The 27323-nt window shown below is 39.7% G+C and overlaps 1 protein-coding gene across 2 annotated transcripts in view; it reads right to left on the reverse strand.

The window, feature by feature from the left end:
• Positions 1–2214: 2214 nt before the first annotated feature.
• The window catches only part of NMT2 (N-myristoyltransferase 2), a 31956-nt gene continuing 6847 nt past the window's right edge, over positions 2215–27323 (reverse strand). The window contains exons 2-12 of one of the 2 annotated variants that reach the window (XM_040590090.1): positions 25936–26071; positions 20546–20690; positions 16736–16854; positions 16548–16639; positions 16325–16441; positions 15510–15680; positions 14301–14409; positions 10478–10648; positions 7586–7753; positions 3376–3513; positions 2215–3174 (exon numbers count right to left, since the gene is read on the reverse strand). In XM_040590090.1, the coding sequence (XP_040446024.1) occupies positions 3154–3174; positions 3376–3513; positions 7586–7753; positions 10478–10648; positions 14301–14409; positions 15510–15680; positions 16325–16441; positions 16548–16639; positions 16736–16854; positions 20546–20690; positions 25936–26071 (1387 nt within the window). In that variant the 3' untranslated portion in view covers positions 2215–3153. The remainder of the gene's footprint in view (positions 3175–3375; positions 3514–7585; positions 7754–10477; positions 10649–14300; positions 14410–15509; positions 15681–16324; positions 16442–16547; positions 16640–16735; positions 16855–20545; positions 20691–25935; positions 26072–27323) is intronic. The other variant, XM_040590091.1, reaches the window with a different exon arrangement.

The following is a 27323-nucleotide window of genomic DNA, read 5'->3' on the forward strand; positions in this document are numbered from 1 at the left end:
AAGAAATCACAGGTATTTCAAAAGACTGGTTTGAAGAGTGGTGGAGCAAGTCTTTAAGTTTGCCAGTCTTTGTGAAACAGGCTGCTAGGTTTTGAGGAGTCTTACCTGGTAGCTGTTCATAGCAAGCCTAATGAACAGACGGGTCCAACTTTGGAAACGCCACAGAAGCCTCTCCTACCCAGAAGCTGACAGTGGCACCCGCACGGATAATAACCTTTCATTAAGTACCTGCTTAAGAAGCGAGTGAGTTGTCACAATTTCCATCTCCTGAGTCGTCTTGTATGGGTGCAGGCTGGGACACCTTCAACATTCACATCCTCTTGATGCTGTGAACCTCCAGCAAAGCCCTGGAGGTGCAGAGCGTGGCTAGCCAAAAGGTTTGAGCTCTCGACAGGGACAGAGGAGAGCATGTTGGATTAACAACTGTTGGGTAACACACACAGGTTCACGAACACAGCTCCCCAGGAACTGCCCCAACACTCAGGCTCAGGTGCCCACCTCCCTCACGCTCTCCAGCCCAGCAAGTTCTCTCAGTTGCAGCGCTGCACAACTTCTACAGGGGCACGGCTGCCCTCCTCCTCCTCAGTTAGCATGCAGCGTGAGCCAGAAAATGAGACAGAGGCATTTTACCCCTTGGATTCAAAATGGGCACCATATTCCCAGAGGAGAGCTCAAGAGTGGTCACACTCCTTCCTTCACATCCCCGAGATTAGGGGAGAAAGGCAGATGGCAGGAAGCCCAGGAAACCCAAGTATGTCTTTTGTCTGGACATACTTGGTCCCATCATGGCCTCAACACTTTTCCAAACCGTAGTACCGGGGACAATTTGCCTTCTGATTTCAGAGAAGAGAGGAGAAAAGAAAATGTCTGCCTACCATTTCTTCCACCCGTGGTTTTTTGAGGGGAGGGAAGGCAGAGAACATGAGCATATCTAGTATTCAACAGCATCCATCCAGATTAGGGAGAGCTGGGCCATGACCACTTCTTGGCAAGGAAGTGCCTTAGCCCTGAGGACAGCGCCATGCCCTGCTCTCCCACCTCACACCGAGCAGCAGCTGGGCGAGGACGGCCAGGGCTCTCTAGAGCCAAAGCAGAATGCACTGAGCCCCTGGGTGAACCTCCTCCTCATCCCAGCGGGCTCAAACGCGAACGCCCAGCCAGGAGGGCACCTTCCTGCCTTTTGGGAGTTAAGAACTTCAGTCTTTGGCGGAGCTGAGATTAAATCCTCCTCATTACCTCAGATTATCGCCACCATTGATGACATTTTCAGGCACTTAATTCTGCTCAGGCCTCACACAGATGGTGCGGAGGGAGCTTGGACTCCCTGTTATGACTGCTACTAGCAGGCAGGTATGAGTGGCCAAACCTGTGAAGCCCAACTTCACCACTGGATGTCTGAAAGATCTCCTTTGGAGCCCTTCTAAATTCGTGAGGTCCCAAGCTGGTGCACACCCAGGGGTCAGACAAACCACATTCAATCCCTTCCTTTGTTTGAAGGAGGTCAGATGCTTTAATCACAGAGCTATAATGCTATAAGGGAAAGTATTTATCACTGTCTCTAGGGCAGAATCCTCTCACCACAACTGGACAAGAAGCCAAACCACAAACCATTCACACACTGGAAAAGGTGCGGGAAGAAAGAAAAACCCCACTGCTATAAAGGAGGTGGGTAGGGCTAGCAGTTATGAAGAACAGACAAATTTATCTTCATCTAAATTGATGTTTTCAGGTACAGAATTCAACTTCCAGCAAAATCTGCTGTCAGAATTACAGGCATGTTTAAAAGGAAAGTTTAGACATTTGCATTTCATGAGATAGTCAAGTCACATTCAAAAGACGCTCACAGCACAGAGGCTTCACTACCACAATTTGGCACTTTCAGCTAGAACAGTTTCTTACTGCAGATTTTCTTGGTGCTCACGCAACTGCAGCATCCGTGAGCTGAAAGAACTGCTATCATATCTAGCTATGACACTATGCTGGAATGCATATAAAGTGCTTCAGAAGCCGCTCTGGTTGCCGAGCATTTGTGAGGGAATTAAAAGAGCTCCCCCCAACAACAAAGATCAGCCCTCTTACATTTCAGGAAGTGCAGTACAGGGGACTTCCAAGGACTGAGGGTGGAGCATTTCTCTTCTGCCTACCAGCCACATATATAGCAAAACTTCTTGTTCCAAAGTCAGGATAAAAACACTACCAGGAACAATTTATGAATACGTATTTACACAAGATACTTTTCATTAGAATTACAGACTTCATAGGAAATCAAAGTAGACAAAGGAATATGTGCAATTTCGCAGAAGCGTTGAAAACATTCAAACTATAAATATCCTGATAGCACTACTAAAGTTCTTAGTTTTACACACAGGCTGATGTTACTCTACTGAGGAAAAACTAAGGTTTTGTGCCACAACTGTAAATTAAGTACAGTAATGTATTATCATTCCGGCAACATAGATAACACCTGCACTGAACAGTGCGATACCGTTAAATCAATCCACTGATCTATTGAAGATCAAAGTACAAATCTGTATTTTTATTGATTTGGCAGCGTTGCTTATGGAGAAACAAATGCACTAGTTAAACCAGTACATTGTCATACTGCTCCAGTTACAAAAACATCCAGGACTTTCATAGAGCTACAAACGTATCATACTTCGTGATTTTCCCCCAAATGATGATATCCACGTGAAGTAAATAAGCAAAGATACTCAAGTTTGTATCCTTCATTCTGTTACACTGACAAACATACACCACCACTTAATAAATAGAAATGCAGCAGTTCATCCACATAATAGCAAATATTTTTGTACCCTAATCCACCACTGAAGTTCAGTTTGTACAAAACAGTCTTTTCTACAGAGTGGAAAAAAAAAATACCTTCTTCTCATCAAGGTGCAAGCTAAGCTTTGAAACTTAAATGAATGTGCTTTTATTCTTTTCATGGACAATAGCAGAGTTTCATGGACCTTCTGATCTATCTGAAAATGCATAAATTTGGTCACATATGGATGTCTTCATTGTTCAGGTTTAATGGACTATTTCAGTATCACTGACGTTGTGCTTTTACTCCTCTTGAACAATACGGTTCCAAGAGTTATGGAGATCAAATTAACTCAAATGATGACCTCAGTTCTAGAAACGTAAGTGTCCTCATTGTAATACAAGACCAACCTAAAATAAGAAGAAAAATATGGTATTTTAGTTTAAGTATTGCAATAACTCTAAACATCATTTATTTGCTGCACCTCAATTATGGATCTTAAATATGACCAATTAAAAAAGTTACTTTAAAACTTCTGTCCATTTTGGCCAATGTAGATTAATGTACTATTATACTTAACACAATTCAGAAGCTCTTTTTTTCTCCCTTACCTTTTCAGATTCCATGCCAGGACACCTCCAGTTGTACAAATAATACTGCAAATTTCCATCTCCAATCCCAAACTTGAGTTTTTCCAGGAATGTTTTGTTTTCCATTAAGTCTAGTGCATTGAACACATCAAATCCTTTCTGGCAATAGCAAAACATTTTTTAAATTTTACTTTTTAAAGTTTCAAATGATGTACAAATGATACTTTACACAGTGGCATACAACATCCAAGAGACTAGGCTAATTAGGTGGAAAAAACAGACAAGGGAATAAATCTTGCCTTTTAAGTAGGTACACACACAAACACATTTTCCCAATAAAAAGTGAAGCGTAAGGCACAACTTTGCTTGAAGATTATTTCCAGAAGCGTAGGAATTTTAAAGCCACTTTCAGGGGTAAAGGTCTGAACAGTCCCTAAAGCATTATCCATTATTTTATCCTTTTAGATGTCTGTCAAAACATTGTATATGACTGTAAAAAACACATACGGCATATTCCAGCTAAAGCTGCATAGTTTATGGTGATTTTCAGTCATTTATTTTTGTGATCTGGCCCTTTTCTGAAATGCCATTTTCTCTAGAACTCCAATCTTTCACGTTACTCTCCCTCCCCTACTCATGCACCCTCTACCGACCCCTCTTTCCATGAGCCTCCCAAATTCACCACTCCAAGAGCCATTCTGCTCTCAGAACAGTCACACAGCCAAATTAGTTTTAGAGTTTTGTGCAGCAACACAGACATACTCAGATTCCACTCACTGTGAACTCTTAAAAAGCAACATAATACCAAGGTTTGTTAAGCCATCACAGTGACAATCATCACGTATGAATAGCTGAGTTGGCTTGGGGTCTGCATATAAAAGTCCATTTATTTGCAATTAACTGCAAGGGAGCCTGACTGAAGATCTTGGAGTCTTAATGGCACAAAGGCAATGCGCCGGCAGGACTTTCTATGCTCTAAGATAAAAATAACTTACAAAGCAACAATGCTCAGTTACTTAAGCACAAGAAGATGGTAAGGAACGTTCTTTACTCAGTACAAAAACTAGATGTATTTTTTTTCTTTTAAATAAGTACCCCACGTCAGGAAAAAAGGGTGGTTAAAGGGCATTTTAAGCTCCCCCTAAGTTCAGGGCTATTTAAAAGCAAGTCACCAAGCACAGACAGTGCGTTTAGTAAGGTTCCCCACTACCTTACACAAAGATCATTCCGTGTGCAGATGAAACTACGCTAAGGTAAACGTGCTGTGAAAACCACACAGAAACAAGACAAATAAGGTGGCAAGGACTTGACACTTGGCATCTCAAGAAGTAAATTTAAAAATATTCCACGTTAGTAATAGACAGTTAGTAGAAACCTCAGAGGGCAGGAAGCAAAGTGAGGTAGAATAGAGATACACTGTAGGTACAGACACACTAATGAAGCTCTGCAATTAAGTACTCAAAATTCAAATAAATTATAAAGTCTACAGATGTAGTTTTAATTCAGGGTCTAAACATCAGCCTCACAGCTCTGCCAGACCATTAGAGCAGACTCAGAAGTGAACTTCTTCCCTGTTCATAAGCTCTCTCCTGCTCTAGATCTATAAACTTAGTATCACCTTCAACAATAAAATTCTCAGGGTTTGGGGGGATGCTGGGGTGTTATCCTGCTGCAAAATCCCACTCCTTCCATGCAGAATACACGGAGCCCAAGTGCATAAACCCAGATTTTGGGTTTTGCTTTGGAGGTCAGTCATTTTGTTCTCCAATTGCCAATATAATGTTATATAGTGTAATATGAAGATAAAAATCAACATTAAACCGACATGCACACCCTGAGAGTAATTTGCTGAGCTGAATGTGGACCTCCAAAGTGTGTTCTCTGGGAGTAACGTACAGATAGGACTGTGGTGGGCTGTCTTTAGTCAAGAGCCAAACACCCACTCAAGTTTGCTTGCTCCCCTCCCATGGGCTGGAAGGAACCAGAAGACAGGCAAGATGATTTGTGGATAGAAATAAAGCAAAAGCTGCATGCAAAGCAGAGCAAAAAGAGGAATTAAATTCACTAGTTCTCACTGGCAGGCAGATGTCAAGCCACTTCCTGGAAAGCAAGGTCTCAAACAAGCATAATAGTTGTTTGGGAAGATAAAATGCCATAAGCAGGACCACCCCCCTGCCCCCTTCCTCCTCCTTTCCTTCAACCTTTATTACGGAACACAACATCATATGGTGTGAAATATCCCTTTGGTCAGCTGGGGTCAGCTTTCTGGGCTGTGTCCCCTCCAAACTTCTTGCCCACCCACAGCCTACTCACTGGTGGTGAAAGAGAGCCTTGAGACTGTGCAAGCACTGTTCAGCAATGGCCAAAACACTGGTGTGCAAACCCTGTTTTAGTCACAAATACAAAGCACAGCACCATATGGGCTGCTATGATGAAAACTAACTCCATCCCAGCCAGACCCAGCACCTTTGTAAACAAAAGGCTGTGAGAATAGGACTGCACTATCATTTTGCTTCCCTTCCCTCACCTCTCCTCATCTAGAAGTCCAAGTGTCAGATCTGCAAATGTAATTAGGCATCCAATGATGCAGCCAGGCCCAGCAGGTACTTCGGCAATCCACTGGCATCTAATCGCTAGTATTCTAACTACATGGTGATCCATTTCAAAGAAAAGAATTGCACGTCACATTCAGAGAGGAATGTAGACAGAGGAAGGTGCAAAGCCTTGCAGTTAGACCTCCTTACCCATTCCACCTGTGGCGCACTGAATGGCCAGCCGCTCAGCTCCCTATGCCACACTTCAAATGGAGACCAATGTTTATTCCTTTTTCCACTTCGATTTTTAAGAATAAGTAGTACTAGTACTTTTAGCCACTTCCAAAAATTATACTAGCCACCCTCCCCTATCTTCATATATCTTAATGCCTTTCAAAATCTGTCTCTGAACATCCATTGGTATTATTCTGGAGCCTGAAATGGTGTTCTTATATTCCCCAATGACTATCCAGGAGTTTTCCTTGCCAAACAGCTATTCAACCCAATACTGCTTATAAGTCAACAAGCCTCAGCAAGCAGTTCACATCATAGATACCAGCTCAGCTGCAGCACTGCACGAACATGGCTGAGACAGTCAAGCTGAATACTGCATAGCTGCTTTCCTGCAGCCTGAAAGCAGATACTGCTTTTGCAGACGACCACTGGCTTCACACAGGATCAACACAGAAATCCCTGTGCCACATGCAGTGAAGGCAGCTCTGAACGTGGTCAGCTGCACTTGCTTGCATTGAGCACTCATCTGGTAGGTGTAATACTGCAAGCAGTGCGGCAGCAACACTTCAGCTGGGAGGGGCAGGCTTCAAAAGCATGAGGAGCAGAAAACATGCCTGTGCTCTGCAGCATGTTAGGAACAGTTGCTAGCATGGATACCACGGACTGGATGAAGCCTTTGTGGTGCTGTGAATTGCCAGAGCTAAACAGGTTTCAGAATTCATTCAGAGTGCTGGGCTGTGCATCACGAGCCCAGCTCCATACCACAGACTACACTGCCATTGGTGTTTGCACTGCACTCCCACGAAACCCTGATGATTCAGGGCTGAAAGTTAGTTTTTCATCAGACAGAACTAAACTCTTACAATTTTTATGTTTAAAAACTTCATTTACACAGTCTTCCTTTCATTTAATGAAACCATCTATCTGTGTGATTCCATGCATGAAGGTGTGCTTAAAAGCTACCACATGACATTCTACAGAGCTTACAGGCAGCAATTATTAACAAGATAAAATGATAAAGCTTGCACCAATGAACTTTTACATTTTGTAGAAATAAAAAATAGTTTAAACAAAATGTATTTAACAGAACTTACTAACTCATCTCGGAGGGAAACTATTTTAAGTGACACTTTCCATTTTTCTGGTGTTTAGTGAGTATGGTCATCAGTGTGCTCTTGGATGTTAACACAGTTCAAGCTACTGCAAATGCTTAATCTTCATGCACTTGTCATTCCCTAACATCACTCAAAGTAAAAAGGAAAAACAAGCATAGTGTTTTATATTTTTATATATATATATATCTCATATGTTACATCAACTGCACTCTGTGCTGTAGACAGCAAAAGAAAACAGAATGCAATGGCATGGATAAATTGCTGCCAGTTCTTATCTTGCTACCACTACTCCTAAGAATAGTTTTGCGAGAGAAGCAAACACCCCCCACCCCACCCCCCAGTACTTACCAATTTAGCTATAATGAGTGCATCATTCATTAAGTCCAAGAGGGGGGTCTCTGTATGAATATTGTAAAAGGAGTAGGCAGCTTTGAGGCTTTTATGAACAGGATGGTGCATCACTGTTGAAGGTAATGTGTAGAAACTCAGGAAGTCTGTTAAAGTACCATTTGAGCCCTACCAAAAAGAAAAAAAAAAGTCAATTAATAAAAAGTAACTGCTCAGTTATTGGTTAGGCTAGCACGGCAGTTCTACAGAGGGCAAGTAATAAATGCAGCACAGTTCTACAGGCTGTAAGTATTATGGTGTAACAGGTAATCTCAGCTAAGATTTAAAGAAATCGAATTCTTGCCAAGGACGTACCAATACACCAAAGGGAGACTGAAGCCTGAAATGATCACTTCAGAAAAGGAGACAAACATTTAGATTTTTCTACTTTATTATACCAATAACATTTTGGCAACCAATTGCCAAAGCATTTGTTTGTTTCTCAGGTTCAGCCTGCTATAAACAAAGCTAACAAAGCACACTTCCAAAAAAAAAAGTATAGATTTTTTTTCCTATGTAACTTATTTGTAAAAGAATATTTTAAAATAATAATAAAAAAAATCAAATAAGTATTTATCTTTTATTTCACCTATATAAATAAAAATTAAATAATAATAAATCTGATGAAGCTCACTCACATTGAGGAATAATCTCCTCAACTTTCTAAAACCAGAAAAAAAGTGCTGGTATACAAAATATATTTAAATCAGCTCTAGTAATTATTAATCAACAAGCACAATCTATTTACTAGACAGCAGTGCTAAAATACATTGAAATTCTAGTACGACCCGTAGTCATCAGAGAGGTACTTATACAGAAATCTAAGCATCCTACATAAACTTTACTATTTCATGCACCTAATGAAGTTTAACCATCTTCAAATATAGATTAGCAGGAAATGGGAAATTATTACATGGGTTATGAGCGACACGCTGAGCACAAAAAAAACTACCCAGATTTTCACTCCTGTTCCGACTGGGTCTCCTAATACCTCCAAGAAGGTAAGGCAAAGGAGACACACAGATGCCTGTTGTCGCTTGCTTTATTTTTGAATGACTGGTGCCCACTATTTTGAGCTCAATGAAGGACCTCACATGGACCCTTAAACTGATAGTACTTCTACAGTAAAAAGTAAAAGAGTTGAACCCATCACATTCAAAAAAGCTATTGTTTTAGAGCAGGTACAGACTCTGTAGTAGAACTAAACTAACAAATAACAGAAAAGTGAAGTCACTCACTAAATTCAGTAAGGATGATGAAAATATTAATTCAGGATTTATACAGAGTACTTCAAGGTTTTAGCTCTGCACATTACAAAGATGACTTAAAAATCTGACACTAAACTTCTTCAGGTCATACAGGTCTTAAAAAGATTTTAAGCACTAACAAATCTGCATTTTGTATAGCGAAAAACTAATTCAAGAGAGAGTGCAAAACAAGCAAGTGAAGACTGCAACACTGAGTTAAAATGGCACTGTCAATGGCACACTCATGCTGATGCCGGTGCTTGTGGGGTCTTCTGTGGGCTTCAACTCACCAACAAAGCAAAAAAACAAGCCAGGGAGCAAGGAGGGAAGAAGAGGAGTGGGGGAAGAAGGAGGGACAATAGATTAAAATAGGCCATGGAAGAGTCCAGTGAGCACTAGACCCACTACAAAGTAGAAAGCTAAGCTTGGACAATGACAACCCATTGAGCAGGACCTCTCATCTCCAGCAGCAGTTGAATTTCTAAATTCAGCTGAGACTCCTGCCCAAATCCAGGTTGCAGTGTAGGAATGCCGAGCTTCACAACCTGCAGCTTCTGTGAGGAGCTGGTGGGTTTAAGGATGTTAGTGCTGATCATTTTCAAATAACCGTATCACTTTTTTTAAAGGAATACACTATCTAAATACAACCTTTACAACTGATTTAGCAGGGACTCACAGGGAAGAGAGTATCTTTCTCCACTAGCTTTATTGTAGCTATTCCAACCATGCCTTGGGGACTTCCGATCCAAATGCTAATCTATTCCTGCACTGCTTTTTTTGCAAGAAGTATTGTAACCAACAGGATGGAGGGTGAGAGTGGCAGGATGGGGAGGAAAGAGTAAGTGGTAGGAACAGATGAAGATGCTCTTCATCTTGTTAGTGGACAAAGATTGTAATTTTCAAGATAACTGAACTCCTAGCTAACAGCAACTCATGATGGTGCCAAAAGATGTTAATTTTTACTTCTCTATTTTACATATATATTATATATGTACACACACAAATTCATACACATAAATACACGCATGCTCTTTTACTGGAAAAAATATATTTTACTGCAGCAGACCATCAAAAAACATAATTACATAATTCCCCTAGCAGGTGCCCCTAAAATTTGTTTTAAAAATAAAGAATTTTTAACTGGTGTATGGCAGAAACTTCAGACACCTGAGAGAATGATACTGCATTCAAAACAAATCCTTATCTCAGTCATTGCATCATTTTTCCTCTTTTTCTAAAAAAGAGGATTTGAAGACCACTACTTATTATCATGTCATTTCTCTATGGGAAAAAAAATGTAGGAATGCAGATGCAAGAGGGTTTTTTAAAAATAAATAAGGTTCTTTACTGTAATATTTCCAAGATAGTGATATTTTGAAATTTCTAAATTCTTCTTTAAAATATCCTGTTATAAGAGCACTGCAGTTTATCACAATTTTCTCATTAACAGAATGCAATACAAAGAACGAAGCTTGGAATCACTGTATCAAGTTCTACCTATTGCACATACTTTTCATACTGTCCGCATTTCAAAAACTCGATGCTGACATGAACCTCTTTAAGTGGCATTCACATACGTTCATGAAGTAGTTAGGGCATGTTTTACCTCTACTACGTAAGTGTCAATAATATGATCCCGAGGCAGGAACCAGTGGGCTACCTCTTCTTCATCCATCACGGGAGCAAGATTAAACTGTTTCAAGTAAGTGTTGATTAATTCTTGTACTGCTTTAGTATCTTTTTGTTCCATTGGTCTCAAACCTGAAGTCTTTGTGGCCTTATTGAAATAAAAGAAAAATAAATATTAAGGTGTTGAATGTAAAACTGCATACACAGCAAAGGCTGAAAGTAGGTTGCAGAGTCACTCCACTTGCTATAATGCATTCATTATTAGCCTACTTTACTCCAGCCACCTAATTCATTATGCTATTTTACAAACAGCTTTCAACCAGAATTACCCCTCTTCTAATTATTGAGACAGTCTGAGGCACTTAAATCTTTATATTTCATTATTGAAACAGCTTTATTTCTCCAGAGAAAGAGATACCATTGCCAACAGCCTAGACTTTATGCATTTTGGTCGGGGTTTTTTTGTTTTTATGTTTTTTGGGTTTTTTTTTTAGGTCAGTTTTTATTTTTTACCTTCTAAACTACCTGGGGCCCAGGCACAGAAACAAAACATAAAGCAACTTGCATATCAGAAGTTAATGTGAAGACAAGAACACTTGCTATTCAAACTTAGGAAAACTACAATCAAGTTATAAACCCAAGCCAGCTGACAAAGTTTAATTAGAAATTATTTAACAAAAAAAAAATCCTCCTATTCTTACACCTGCAAACTCCCTTGCTAACTCAACTTTCTATACAGGCACAACTGCTGTTCTGTTAATAAGAAAGCTTCTCATAACTTACAGCTGCCTGAAATTAAAAACTTGCAGTATTTTAACAAATAACATTATTTACTTAACTTTAAACATCAGAAAAGGAAAAAAATGCTTTCCAGTACAATGCAATTAATGTTTAAAAAAGCAAATGTGATTACAGTTTTCTCCCCAGCTTTTGTTAGCTTTCCTGAATACTTCCTTTTAGGGAGGCTAAGGCTTGCTCTCTTCAGAGCTCATTTATCCTGCTTCATCTGTCTGAGCTACATACTTGGGCACGTATCGCTTTAATCATTGCAATGTCAACTGCAAGAGCAGCCAGGTAGAGGCTTGATTACTAGAAACCTGAAATTAGTATAGCTGATTATGCTCTGCTTAAAAGGCATTATTCTGGGTGAATTACTTATTCACATACTCTGGCAGTCAGCAGCCAGGTGAAAAAAAAAAAAAATCAAGGCACGTTTTGCCACAGCTCTGGCCTGTGTATTACATTTTAGTCTTCCTGCTTTCCTGACCAGCCTGGGACTGTGGTTTGCCTCCACAACAGCACATCACGTAGATTTTTAAATGCCCTGAGTCTATTAAGGGTAATCATCTGACTTATCAACATGACTCCTCCTATGCCCTATTTCGCTCACTACCTCTTTATGAACTACAATATGACAGGTTAATTTCAGCTCCCTCCAAGACTCTGTCCTCCTTCTAAAGCCATACGCTGGAGCAGGTGGGAGGAGAAGCAGCTGGGCTGAAACATCTTTATCCCCCCGAAATGCTCAGAATGGCCGCCAGTAAATGATTATTTGCAGCTCCAGAAGTGAGGGAAAGTGTATAGAACTGGGCTAAAATTTGTTTCTCTGCTCCACATACCAAGCTGCACTGGGCATATATTCAAGACAGTATCCTGGCTCAGGATCTCAATCAGTCAGGGAAAAACATACAGAAACAAACATGTTTCTGTCCTTGGCCCAAACACAGTCAAAATTTACCTCTTTCAGAAAGCTCCTTGCTCAAGAGATTAAACAACGTAAAAAAAAGAAACAAAAATAACTTTTTTTTAAAAAAACCTATAGGTACATGCACAAACACAGCCTTCATTGAGGGCAATATTTATTAATTACAGTATTTATTATTTCTGAAAACCTTTTTAATACCAACTGTTAAAGTGATTAGGAATGATTAATTCCTCTTAAAAGAAGATGAGCTCCCAGCAGCAATGATATTTCAAGGACAGCAAGAAAAGAGGTTAAAATGCAAGGAAGTGTTTGGTGCTGAGGGACAGGACAGTGTGGCCTGAATGAACAAAATTGCATGACAGTACTGTTTCTGGTAACAGCCTGAAACTGAGGATAAAGATCCTCAGCAGCACTTAAACCCTTCTCAGGAAAAAAAAACGCAAAGCACAAGACCTAAAGAAAAAACATCAGCACAAAGATTAAATCTTTACTTTACGTGGGAGAAGCTCCCAAGTCCAATCTAAAAATAAACAAACAGCTGAGGCATATGAACTCCTACATCACCTAGTTTTAGAAGCTGATTTTCAAAGCACCTATTTTCTATTTGCACATCTATGTACAGTATGTTTGCCTCAGCTAAATTTTATGAATGAGATAAGATGTTTGTTTTCCATTATTTACTTTTCTGTAGAAATCTAGGTTTTATGATAAAGGAAGATGATTAGGTTACAACTGCTGTTGTTTCTAACAATTCTCTGTAGTTACACTTTTGTATTGTGAGCAAGCTATTCTTTTCCTATTGTAATGCATTATTTCCATGAGAAACAGTAATAGAGGTGCCACCAAAACCTATATTTGAAATTGTCTGCTGCGCTTTTTTAGACTATCAAAAATGTCTTCAAGATTTGATGGAAGCTATATTTAGCTCTGCAAGATTAAAACCTAATTAATTTGGTTATTAATGCTTAAGCTCTGAAAACTGCTGTCCTGCACACCAAGGGAGAATCTGCATGTGCAGCAGGCAGCACAGGAAACGAGTCTCTCTGACAGCAGCAGGAGTTCAGATCAAACCATGGCACATGCTTTATACCGAAGAGTGCTTAGGGTACTACTCAAATATGTAAGTAATAAGAGAACCTGCAGCATCAAGCTAAATGTAACCAACAGACAAAATTCTCCAAAGTCACATTAATCCTTACAAAGTACTACGAGTCAGAAAAAAACAACTTTTTTTTATAACCAAAACAGAGGGTTTGTTAAATAAAAAGAGGTTTACTGATATGGTACAGCTAAAGGATATTCTGCAATCCCTCCAAACAGAATGGTAGCTTTTACAAGCAAAGAAATTGTTTCCAATAATAAAGCTTAGACTAGCTTCTAAAGGCTATTAATTACAGCAATGAAATTTTTTAATAGTACATCTTAGACTACTTACAGTGATTTGCCCTGTCATGGAAATGCATCCTAAGGCTTTTTGCCAGCCTAACTATTAACTGCAAACACGAGAAAAAAATATTTTTAACTGACCTAGCTATGCCAGAACACTTTTTTTTTTTTTTTTGCTAGACCATGCAAATAAACAGTACACAATATCCTGAGGTGTCTTTTGCTGAGCCTGCTCATTGCAGAAGAACAATGTTCTCTAACAGAACAGAAAAATCTGTGAATTAAGAGTGGATCAACAATCCCACTGTACTCTGACAGTTCTGAGGGACTTCTCTGAGAATTAAGACATGAACTGTTGATTTTCTGTTCCAGTAATCTTTTATCAGATTAATCACACCAAGAATAGTCATGCACCTTCAACTCAAGCCCACAAGTTTATGAAGTCAAGGTTTCTGGTTTTTAGTTTGTTTGTCTAAGGCTTTTGGGTCAAACTTTGTAATTTCTCCATATGCAGACCTCCATTTCCAGAAATAGTCTCTTCTGTTTAATACAGCCCTCAAGGTCTTTTTCATCCGCCACAGATTATTTTTTTTTAACATCCTGCACGCACCGCCTTTCCACAGAAAAGCTGGTGCTGTCAGAGACAGATGGAAGGTTATTTTGGGCCTCACAATAACTGTGGGGATTCTCTACAAGTAATACTGCTTACATCAGGAAGTCTGTAGAGCTTCATTGTTCTTTGTAGAGTCATGTTTCTACTCAAATGTGAAAATTTCACCTCCACCAGTTTTCTGGGATTCAGTGATCGATGCCAATATCTGGAAATAAAATTAAAATAATGAGATTAAATAGTATTTTAAGTGTCAGCTTTACTTGCATACATTTTCTTGCATTGCTCCCTCTCCCTTCAAATTTTGTTTCTAAGCAAGCCTGTACTATGTCTGTAAGAACCTTGAGCAGCAAAAGATAAGGAAAAGCTGTATCCAAGCAGTAGCTTTTAAACAGGCCTGCTATCACTGTATTTCGAACCTAAGCAAATGCTTTTTATTACAGAATGAGTAATCAGAAGGCTAAACATTTTAGTACCTGCCATAGCCTAGACAATCTTACCATACTTAACACGGTAACATTTATTTTCCTGGACATGAGCAGAGGGTCCTGTCCGTACAAGTAGTTTTTTGAAGATCTCCTCTTCCTAGGAGATCATTGTGCAATAAAACACCCATGGTTACTCTTAACACAGCATGGCTTTTTTTTTTCCCTCCATCCTTCCTTACATAAATTTACAGGATCTTTGGTGTTGATAGGTATAAACAATTTCAAATCAGAAAGTACCCTGTCCTCCAGAAGGCTAGACAGCTGAAGCAATACTGCTGGAACTGAACTCTTCCCAGTAGAAATAAAATCCATTCCAAGCAAATGAAATAATACTTGATCACATACAACTCTTCTCACGTGATAGTTTTCCTATTTTATCAAATGCCGATCAAGTCCTCCTTTCCCCAGGAAAGATGAAAGTATTTCAAAAAAAGCAAATCATACAATTCCCAGAAATGCTCTGCCATCTCTGGCAAGCAACCAGGGCAACAGGGAAGTATCCCAGCTGGGAAACAGGCCACTTGAAAGACACAGGTATACAATGTTGACCTGGTGGAAGCCATGCAACAGAAACATCTATTAGTCTATTTAAGATACAATAAATAAACCCAAAATTAGATCTTAGTCTGAGAAGCAGTTTAAGGGAAGAAACAAAAAAAAAACCCACACCCCGAGAAACACTCTGGCCTTCAGATTAGTCAAGGACACAACATTTAATTTCTTTTAAATTTTATGCTTTTATTATTTCTAGCCAATTACATAAAATGTTTTTTAAAATGACTGCTATATGAACTGATATTATGAACATCACCTAGGTTACCTGCAAGTGGCCACAGGTTTGGGGAGTACCACTCCAGCAGTGTAAACAGCCTGAAAAATTCCTTCTAGGTTTACTCTTCTGGTTATTTCCCGAATCAGTACAGGTGCTACCCGTTTAGATCTCAATTTCTTATGGACACACAGAAAATTGATTTCAACCATTTTCTTCACACTAAATGGACATTAAATAGTGGAAAAGTTAAAAAGAGTTGCACATTGCATATTTTCATTTGCATAACCGTAGTTTTCCATGTTGTGACAGAAGAATTTGAGGTAAGAATAAATTTGCCTGTGACAAATTACACTTGCAACAAATACTAACCTATGATATTACAACTGCAATGGCAAATTGTGCAATATGCACGCTGTGTCTAAGGTGTTTGCAACACTCCTTTCTCAGAGCTCTATCAAGACTTAGCCAATTGCATTACTTCAAGATGCAGCCAAGCACATGCCATGTGGTATCATAATTCTTTATGATTGTCAGTGTATGAAGACCTGGCCAAGGAAGTCCAACTGACTGACTATCCTTTAAACACTTTCCAGTAGGGCCAGAAAATTCTGTTATTATCTCCATCATCCATCAATAAGAAAATTTCTTAAATATGTATTACTGGTCTTCATTGTAAGGAGCCGACAAGCTTTTCTTTGGCAGGGGAGGATTCTTCTGACTCTTTTTCTGACTCTTTTCTGACTCTTTATGGTCAGTGAGACTCCTTCTCTCTTTTTAAGTTCTCTATGGCAATGGATACCAGTCTCAAGATTTGTTTCATGGTGTTACTCTTTTACAAATATAAAAGTAATGGTGCATTTTACCTGTCATAAATACGAATATTTGCAGGGATGGCACTTATGAATCCTACCAGTTTTTTGTTTGAAGACACTCTAACCCCACAGTGCCACTGGGGTAACCAGCCTGGAGGACGTAGTGCCCTAGAATTGACGACAGAAATAATTACAAATTACTGCCTAAGAAGATGTAATAAAAACACCCTTCTTTGCACTCCAGCCAGAGCAGAATATGGAACTTGCTACTCACCACAGAAGAAATTCAGGTGAATAATCAAACCTAAACATATTATCATCATCTTCTACGTAATTCTCATTTAACAGTGTGTATAACTCCTTCAGCTGAAAACACACACACAAAAATCCAAAGATTTATCAACACACATCAATCAGAATGTTTCAATGATTTTAGATACATACAAAAATTTGTGTACTTACAACTTCAGCATTGCTAAGATCCAATGTGTCCCACATAAACCCTTGTGGCAAAGAATATGGCTCTAGGCGGACATTGTCCTTATCTGGTTCAATTGCACCATGTGAAGTTATAACTTCATCTTTTACAGGAGGAGGAGGAAGAAAAAAAATAAAGAAAAAAAAAAAAAGAACAGTTACATTGCTAGCTTTCCTGATAGTTCCCAAAACTGCACTGAAGTTATGTAATGTATTTCCTCATAATTCTGTGATAGGAACATGAAACTTTTCAAAAATGTTGGAAAAAATAGGTATTATTAGTTTACACTATTTCTCATTCTCACAAACTGTATAGAGACTAATGACTATCTCATCAGGATATCTATAGATATGCACAGAACTACTCTACCTCAACTGATGCCCAGTATTTCATACACAGGACAGCAATTTATTTTATTTTCTTTATCAGCACATACACAGCATTTAGCTAGCCATGAGAACCATGATCTCATCATGAGAAATATATACTTACAGCTAACGAGCTATGGCTCAGATCCTGTTTACCACTGATTTGAACAGACCTGAACTCAACAGGATTACACAGGAGCAGTGGCATGGCAAAGCCAGGACATTTAAGGGATGCTGATGAAATGCGAAACTTGTTCCTAAAAATCCTACATGAAAGCATGCGTTCTTCTCCTCCCTTACTTTACAACTCCGGTCCCTCGCTATACAGCTATGAACAGAAGCTGTCTCTCTTCTGTGGAGCAGCACCTGCCAAACCATAGAACCATTTACATTGGGAAAGACCCTTAAGATTATCAAGTCCAACCATTAACCCAGCACTGCCAAGTCCACCACTAAACCATGTCCCTGCTCCCTGAGCAGCCTGTTCCAATGCTTGACCACCCTTTCAGTGAAGCAATTTTTCCTAATACCCAATCTAAACCTCCACAGGTGCAACTTAAGGCCATTTCCTCTTGTCCTATCACTTGTTACTTGGAGAAGAGACCTTCTCTTCTCCACCTTGCTACAACCTTCTTTCAGGTAGTTGTAGAGAGCAATAAGGTCCCCCCTGAGCCTCCTCTTCTCCCGGTTAAACAACCCCAGTTCCCTCAGCCGCTCCTCATAAGCCTTGTGCTCCAGACCCTTCACCAGCTTCGTTGCCCTTCTCTGGACACGCTCCAGCACCTCAAGGTCCCTCTTGCTGTGAGGGACACAAATCTGAACACAATATTCGAGCTGCAGCCTCACCAGTGCTGAGTACAGGGGGACAGTCACTCCCCCAGCCCTGCTGGCCACACTCTTTCTGACACCAGCCCAGATGCTGTTGGCTTCCTGGCCACCTGGGCACACTGCTGGCTCATGTTCAGCTGGCACAGGTCAACCAGCCCCCCCAGGTCCTTTCCCACCAGGCACTTCCCAGCCACCCTTCCCCAGCCCGTAGCGCTGCGTGGGGTTGTTGTGCCCCCAGCGCAGGACCTGGCACTGAGCCTTGTTGAGCCTCACACAATGGACCTCAGTCCAGCCTGCCCAGACCCCCCTGCAGAGCCTTCCTGCCCTCAAGCAGATCAACACTCCTGCTCAACTTGGTGTCAGCTGCAAACCGATTGAGGGTGCACTTGATCCCATCATCCAGATTGTCGATAAAGATATTAAACAGAACTGGCCCCAATCATGAGCCCTGGGGGACACCAGTTGAGACCAGCCACCAACTAGATTTAACTCTACTCATCACAATTCTTTGGACCTGGCCATCCAGCCAGTTTTCTACCCAGAGAAAAGTATACCCATTCAAGCCCTGAGCAGCCAAGTTTCTCCAGAAGAATGCTGTGGGAAATGGTGTCAAGGCTTTACTAAAGCCTAGGTAGACAACATCCATGGCCTTTCCCTCATACACTAACCTGCCTCTTCATCCTGATCGGATGGTCTGTAATAGGCTCCCACCACATCTACCTTGTTGGTCTTCCCCCCCGATTCTCACCCATAAACACTCAACCCTATCATCACCATCATTAAGCTCTAAACTGTCAAATGTTCCTTTGTAGTAAGAACTTTTCCCAAATGACATGCAATCCTGATCTTCCATCCTGCCATTACAATTTGGAAGATCATCATTACCAGCACGTCTATGCAAACTGTGGAAAGTATCAACAGCCTAAATGGTACTGCCACTACATGGCAGACGTGGCCTAACTAAAGAACCTAGTGCTAACAACCTTAATTAGAAGGCGAAAGGATCCTGAAGTTAATTGAATGCAAAGATGCCAGCTTTTTCTATGGAAAAAGCTATTCCTTGAATCAACATATCCCGCATGCCAAATAGTGAAGACTTCCCAATATGTTCATTCAGCAGATAAAGGAAAAAGTTATAAAAAAAAAATAATCAAGGAGCAATTCATAAACACTGTTGAACAAAACCTCTGATGGACAAATCCAACAAAGCTTATTTCTACTGAACAACACTAACAAATCATTTTTAGAGCCAAAGTATTGGTCCTTTTAGGCTGGCAAGTGACAGACTGTCATCTCTGTAGAAGTGCTGTAAGATATACTGACTAACCTGAATTAGCTCTGAAAAACCTTTGTCATGGCCAGAGTATTTATTTTTTATTTGCACATCAACTTATTTCAGCTAGGTTCTTCCAGTACCTGGGCAGGATTACTGTGACAATTACTACCATTAGTTTTACAGAAGTATCTGGATAGTTTGTATGGAGAAGAGCCAGGGCAGGTCAGTTCAGTCCAGTGGAAAATACTGCATTCAAGGACACTGCTCTGGACTTCTCTATGCAAAGAAGTCAGGGAGAAATGAGATCACTGTGGATTAAGCTATAGAAATGGATTAAAGTGAAATACTGCCCTGCGGAAAGACAGCAGAGTGCTCCTGTGCTTTAGACTCTACCTTATTTCTGCTTATCTACACCAGTCTCCAATGCCACGGAGAGAAACGCGCAGAACAGAACAATGACAGCTATTGCTCTGAAACTGCTTTACTTGTGTGGTCCCCAAGTTTTGTCAGCGCTGAAGAGTTACAGTTGCTCAACTTGAAGATAATGAAGGGGGAAGAACAAGATTCAGAAAGCAATTCAGAAAAAGCAAGAGTCAGCAACTGCCTTCTCCAACAAAGAATAAGATTTACCAACTGTGTTATCAGGGATCAGATCAGTATAAAAAGTAATCTGCCAAATTCCTTACAAAATTAAAAGCAAGGAGAGGTCACCTCCCCATCTCACTTTGTACCAAGAATAGAGAACAGACTCTGAAAACTACCTTCAAAGCAGTGTACATTGTGGAGGAAGTGTATGAACACACAGCAGTAGAAGTGTTCACATGTGAGAGAAGCACCATTATCCACTTGAAGCTGCAAGAAAACAGCGTAGCCTACAGCAGGAGGGTCATTATCTCTGTGATAGCAAATCTATCTGCTGGGGGGGGAATAAATAAATAAATGACATCAAAGTTTACCCTCTGTCAGCACTTAAGAGTTCTTATTTTCCCTGAAGGGGAAAAGACTTCTACATTCTGTTGTTCAAGAGTTCAGACCTACAATATACAAAGGAACGCTACTTCAATAGCATCTCCCATTTTTATAGAGAACATCAGAACGAGATTTAACACCGTATTTTGTTGCATTCTATTTGCAGGCAGGGGGCCAAGCACTTTCCTAGAGAACATCAAGAATTCCACACACACTGCACAAAAGATTAAGGATCTCTACCACACACAGTCCGACTTCATACCCATTTTAGAGAACACACCACACTTAAAGAAGACCACATTCTTTTAGAGGTCAGTAAGACAGATCTTATGTCTAGGTCCAGTTAAACTTACTAAGTTTAGGTACAGGTTGCGTATCCCAAAACTGGTATTTACGTTTGGTAGCCTCATCAATATTCTTTGCTGGGCCTTGGCACGCAGAGAGCAGCTCCATTGCTCTCTGGATGTCTTGAAGCTTCTGCATTGGAATGGCTGGATTCTGCACACAGAGACAAATCGAAGAGGAAGCTTATTGTGTACATTTACTTTAAACAGTTGTACAAACAAGTTCACTTATTTTACTGTTACATATTCTTTCATGTACTTGTCTCATCATGGCTAGTTTAGGTATAACCTTTGGAAGCAGGAGGGTGGGAAGCTAACTGCAAGCAACTTCACAAAATACTTCATAGTTTTGAGTTATGCTTGCATTTAACCATGAAACTTCAATATTCTTAACACAAACAATGCAGCGTTAAGGCAGGATACCAGTACCACAATAAAAAGCTTCTTATATTCACACACACACCCCCACACCCCCTGCCCCAGGTAAAATACAATGAAACAATCAGTTTAGATATCTAACAATCTAAAGATACCACTGGTACACACAGAGATAGCTGAAGTTCTACTTTACACATACAATATAAAATAATACTTAGATTTGCTATGGTTCAGTATGTCAGGTACACTGCATTGGTACAAATATCTGCTTTTTAACCTTAGTTATATTTTAGCTGCTTTCTGTTAGCTTGCAATTATTATGGTAGGTACCTCTCTGCATTGCATCATACCTAGGAGTTAACCATCTTGCCACTAATGCCAACTCTGCCAATGCTCACAACTAAAGGTAATCTTAACTGATAGAAGCAGATGCATAAAATAAATCCACTTAAGAGTTGAAAAATCTCTACTGAGTATTTATTTGAAAAGCATAAAACCTGAGGCTAAGCATTTCTAAACAGAGGTCTTAATGCCTCACTTTTGATCACTCTGAGTAAGTTTAACTGGAATGAAAATTTTATCTGCATGGGAAAGGACAGAGGAAAACGGTAAAAGACTTCTGAATCTAAAGGCATTTCTCTCTCTTTTTTAATCTATGTATTTGTTTTGTTATCTCCCAAGTTGTAAGTTCTATTCTGAGGCACACTAACAGCATGCCTGGGCTCAGGTTTTTCCAGACTGCAGTGCAATAAATACATTTGAAGGAATAGTCTCAAATGCATTGGAAAACTTCAAGCAATTCTGCACCGAGATTTCAAACCAGATTTTTTTTTTTCTGAATATCAATGGATCACTGTTTCCATATTCCACTTTCTTTCTAGGATTCATGCATTGAAAAACCACCCTAAACTACATGTAGTAACGATGTAAACCTTCATTTGGACAGGCAACTGCCTTATCCTCAGTCACAAAAGGAGTGAAACTCCCTGTCTGTAGCTCAAGCAGGACATAATTTTCTATTTATAATAAATACTTGTACTCTCCAAACATTATGCAATTTCTTTCATTAACTGAAGTATTGCAAAATTTTACTGTGAGCATGCTTTAAACGCCTGTCATCTCAGTAGCTGTGAATTAACATATTTACACACTTTAGAGCAACACTAAAAAAACCTACCTTATTTCTAGATCCAGATTACAGTGACATAAGTTACTGTTCTCATTAAGTTCGCAATCAAATCAAATAAAAATCAATTTGTCTATTACACGCTGGCCTAATACAAATAGCTCTAATGCCACTAGATAAATTCCGAAATCTTACCAGTACATTATGAAATCATACATAAACACAGACATACTGTAATTTATTTTGTATGTTTCTTTTAAGTCTCTAATGGTTTTTCTACATTAAGAAAAAGAAAATGGAAATTCTAAAAAAAAGATATTAGGGTCTAAAAAGATCTTACTAGCACATGTAAAATAAAAAGTTCATGTTCAGGTACTAAATACAACATGGCTAGGGATATCAGGAGGAATCTCCTTTCAAAACTTTCAGAGGTCAGCCTACCTAAGAAGTTTACTTTTAAACCTTTTTGCTTTCCTTTAATAGAAAGCAAGAAAAACCTACACAGAACTTCATGTGAATTTGAAAGAAGAGTGATTTTGTTTAGTTTCAGTTTAGGAGAAACATCTCCTCACAGCACAAGACAGCACTGTTGTGCAACAGGGCTGCGGTACACAATGCTTTTTTTGCCTCAGTTTTGGTGACAAGAGCTGACCTCAGGCCTCTGGTGTCCCTGTGGTGACCCAGCACAGTCTGTCAGGCTCCCATTAACCACAGCAGCAGAAGTTAGGGACCACTTAGCAAACTAATCATGCACAGGTCCCTAAGAACAGACTGGATACATCTGAAGGTGCTGAGGGAGCTGGCTGATGTTACTGCAACTAGCATCTATAAAGATTAAAACGTTACAGCAATTGGTGGAACTTTCTCATGACTGGAAAAAGGGAAATGTCACACCTACCTTCAAGAAGGCAAGGGGGAAGATTTTGAGAAGCTAGGGGTTAATACTGTTTAACGATCTGGACATGACAAAGTGCTTTCTTTGCAAGTTCATAGAAGATACCTAGTTGGGAAGAATAGTTGATACACTGGACCCCAGAGCTGCTATTCAAAGCTACTTTGACAGGCTGGAAAGCTTGACAAAGGCAAATATGAAGTCCTGCATCTAGGACGTTAAAAGCCCTTGCAATGGCAGAGAACAGCATGGACTGGATACGAAGCAGCTTTGCAGAAAAGAACTTGGAGGTCCTGGTGAGCAAAAAGCTGAACATTAGCCAGCAGTTTGCTGGCCAGCAAGGGAGGACAGCTGTATACTGGGTTGTACCAGCAAGTCTTCCCCTTTATCTGGTACCCCTGAGATCACATCTCACAGTTTTGGGTTCCCCATTACAAGGAAAGCATTGACATAGTGGAGAGGGTTCAATGGAGGGTCACCAAGATGACTGGGGGACTGAAGAACATGACATCTGAAGAGAAGATGAGAGACCTTGGTTTGTTCGGCCTTAAGAAGAGAAAGTTAAGGGACTAGGAGAAATCTTGCTGGGAAATGGGAGGATGTAAAGAACACCAAGCCAAGTCTTTGCAGAGAAGCACAATGATAGGACAAGAAACAACGGATACAAGTTGCAAAACAGCAAAATCCATTTAGATACAAGGAATTAGTGGGGTTTTAAGCACAAGTAACAGATTGCTCACAGAAGTTGTGGAGTCCCGATCCTTGAAGACTAAACAACCTGATCTAGGCCGGAGTGGACAGTCTACTCAACTGGGGAAATCAAAGTCTTCTGAAATGGGCAATGAAGTGTCCCAAAGGTCGTCATAAGCATACAATGCTAATAAGCACTTCTTGCTGTGGTTACACTCACGTCAATGTTCAAGAAGTCCAGTACCACAAGTAAGAGAGCGAGAAGCCAAGGACACTCACTGTTCCGTTCTTCTCATCTCCAGACTGGTACACCTGTTTACAAACTCATCTGTCCTCAAAATCTGTTTTCAAAATAATTTCCAATGAGTTCATAAGCCCCACTGAGCATTTCCTGATGATCCTGCATATATTCTCTTAGAGGTAAGGTGTATAATGTCACGCCTCTGAAATACTTTGTAAATCTCTTTTCAACCAAGAGCAAGCAAATGCTAGAAGCCTTTTTTCTGTAATAGATTTCACATATCGCCAAATACAAAATGTAAGTATCACTTGAGTAGCAGAGAAAAATATTCTCCACACTGATCCAAATCAGCAGTTTAAGATGCTTTTGAGAAATCTAAACCAGGAAAGTTGTCCAAGACAGAGAAACTCCTCTACTTATGAGTGTGTCTGCCTGGAACACAGCAAAGAAGGCGAAAAAACAGCAAACACTGATGCATTTGCAAGTAAAGTGGAAGCTATATAAGAATAGTAAAACAGTTTAGCTGCCTAGATCTTGAGAGAATGACTTAAATAAGAACTTTTATGCCAGTAAGAGAAAAAATTTTGTAACATTGCTAACGAAGTGGCTAAACTTGTAGGAGTAAAATAGTCATGAAGGGTGCCACCCTAAGTACACAACTTGGAACAAGGATAGGCTTCTACATTTGCAAAATGCATCGCACCAGAGAAATGGGGTGCAAGACCGCAACATGCCAAGGACTAAATATTGCACATGAAAACATAGAAAGTGAAGCAGCTTCCTTTTAATGCAATTAGGGGCAACATACGGAATAATAAGTTTGGTCAGCAGGGAACCAAGGAACTCCCAAGATACTGCAGCAATGGACTATGTCTTTAGGTTAACATTAAAATTTACCTTACTCCAATTGTAAATGAGTGAGGTTACTTGGTTATGGTTTGCAAACAATCATATTAGCAATTCATGCCACTTGCTTTTAAAAACACAGTATTGAAACATGTGGTGAGATCAAAAAGTACTGAAGATCTCTCTACGTATTTTAAAGTGTCCCTTCTTCTGCCAAATGTGCCCATTCAAAGCAATGGGGGTGACAAGAGAAGATCTAAAGGGACAACACAAAATCTATCAGTATGTTAATGAGCCAAAACACAACTTTTTCCCTAAAATCAGTTGGTAGCCCCGATGACAAATCTTGACAAATCTTAGAGGATTAATAGTACTATTGGTATAATGGTGTAACATTCTCCACATGGATAAAATAAAGCAAATATAACTACTTCAACATGCTCAACGGTCCATAAACTTTATCATGTTATAAACTTTCTCAGGCTCAGATTTCTCTTGAGATAAAAGCTGTAATTTAAAAAGCCAACACGTCACATTATTCATCATTCATTCACAACACTGTAGTCAAAATGCACACAGACAATGCTATTTTATCACAAAGTCCACAGAGACCATACATCCCCTCACATAATGTTGTCTTCTTTACAGCAGAGGTCTTTCAGATGGCAAAAAGTTTCTTCAGTCTGTATCTACATGTTAGAGATTACTGCATTTTATGTAAGATGACATGCTGCTTGTTTGCCCAAATGAGACTCTGGTTGGCATAGCAGATACACCTTCCCTCCCTACTGCTGATGCTCACCATGAGATAGCATTGTGCTGTACAAGTCACTGAAACTGTGCTAAGCCAAGTCAGATGGTGGCTAAGTGCAACTCATCAAATACAACATCTATCTAAAAACATTACCACTGCAGATCAAGATTCCCTCTGACAAAGATGTCACTAGTCTGAGTCCTAACTGCTGAAAAAGAAAGGCAGAACACCTCCTCCTCTGCTTTTCTCACAGTACACCACACTGTGGTCATGACGACGACTCTCCAGCTAACTTCACATAGTCTGCAAACACCAGGTCTTATTCTGTCTCTATTCAGGACAGTAACCATCTGCTTAATTCTGACATGTTAAGGCAGAACTACCAACTTGCTTTTACAAAGAGCAAAAAAACCACACAAATTAAAATTAAATTAGAAAGCAAGGACAAATTAAAACATAACCAGGCTCTCACTTTTGAAGGCTGTTGAATTTTAATCTCCTGGGAATCAGATGCAGAATCTGATTTGGTGCCTCCAGAATTTGGTTTCTCCTTTTTTCTCTTCTGCTTCTTTTTCTTCTTCTTCGCTCCCAAATCCCCTCCAGGACTTCTGCCAGAGATTCAGAGAATGTGCAATGAGAAAAATCAATACCACTGAGCTCAAAATTCAAAAAAAGTTAAATATAGAAAAAACAGCATTTAATATGAAAAAATCTAACAGCAGTTTGAATGTGAAGGAAAAGCGAAGGAAAGGGGGAACTGAGAGCACTGATGAAAAAGTTCCTGCAAGTGCTTTCTAATTGGTTTTATAGTCAGGCTTTCTATACACCCAGGCGTTCTGACACACTAGTGTCAAATTGTGACATCTATAAGAGCCAGTGCTCTTCTCCAGGCTATTAGCCACCACAAACATAAAACTACCGAATTCAACAGAGTTTAGAGGAACTCAGGAAAGTAACCTCCCTGGAAATTCAGTAATTTTCAGTGGCCTAGTTTTTTTTCTGCTTCATGCTCAACCGTCAGGCACACCTGAATTTCAGATGAATGCAAACAACAACATTCTGTTTTCAAGGAATTTTGTTTCTAACTTAGAAGTGATGAAAGTCTTGCTGAAAACCCAGTAAGAAACAAAAGTAACCAAATATTTGTGCTTTAAAACAGTAAATACAATGGGGTCAACAACAACAACAACAAAAAAAAACAAACCCAAAACATAGCAAACATACACTGCACTTGCAGATTCTGACATGTTTTGACTATTGATAATACAACTCCTTTCTTCTTTAAGAAGATTTTAATTTGACAAATAATCAAGATATAGAATCAAGATTAGATTAGAATCTGGGAAGCGTGGGAGGTGTTGGCAACTCCCAGACGGAAGGCAAATAGGGAGGCAATGAGTCAGTTAACACTGAATCCTCTTCAAGAGGTTAATATCCCAGCAAAACCATACCTATATAATGGAGCTCAAGACAGACAGTGGTGTTTGGGGGGCCTGAGTGTTTTTCACTGGAAAAGAAAAAAGTCAATACAACAAACAATTGTTTATTTTAATTCTGGAAGGGAAAAAAAAATATCAGAGGTGATACTGGTAAACCAAAAGAATGAGAACTCACAAGAACATAACTAAATTACTAAGTAACTGAGAACAACACATTTGCAAGGGCCATGTTATTCACTAGAACATGCTCACTTTCAAGATTATGATGCTCAGTCTTAGCACCTATACCTTCTCAGAGCTGAAACGAGCAACAAAACACCCAATGTCCAATTGGAGGCCAAAAGCCTGCAAGTAATCAAACACGCAACTAAACAGACCCATTCCCGTGAGATATGACTGTTCTCTATAACAGCCTGTAGTG

This window comes from Falco naumanni, chromosome 4, assembly GCF_017639655.2.
Source record: "Falco naumanni isolate bFalNau1 chromosome 4, bFalNau1.pat, whole genome shotgun sequence".
Classification (NCBI taxonomy): domain Eukaryota; kingdom Metazoa; phylum Chordata; class Aves; order Falconiformes; family Falconidae; genus Falco; species Falco naumanni.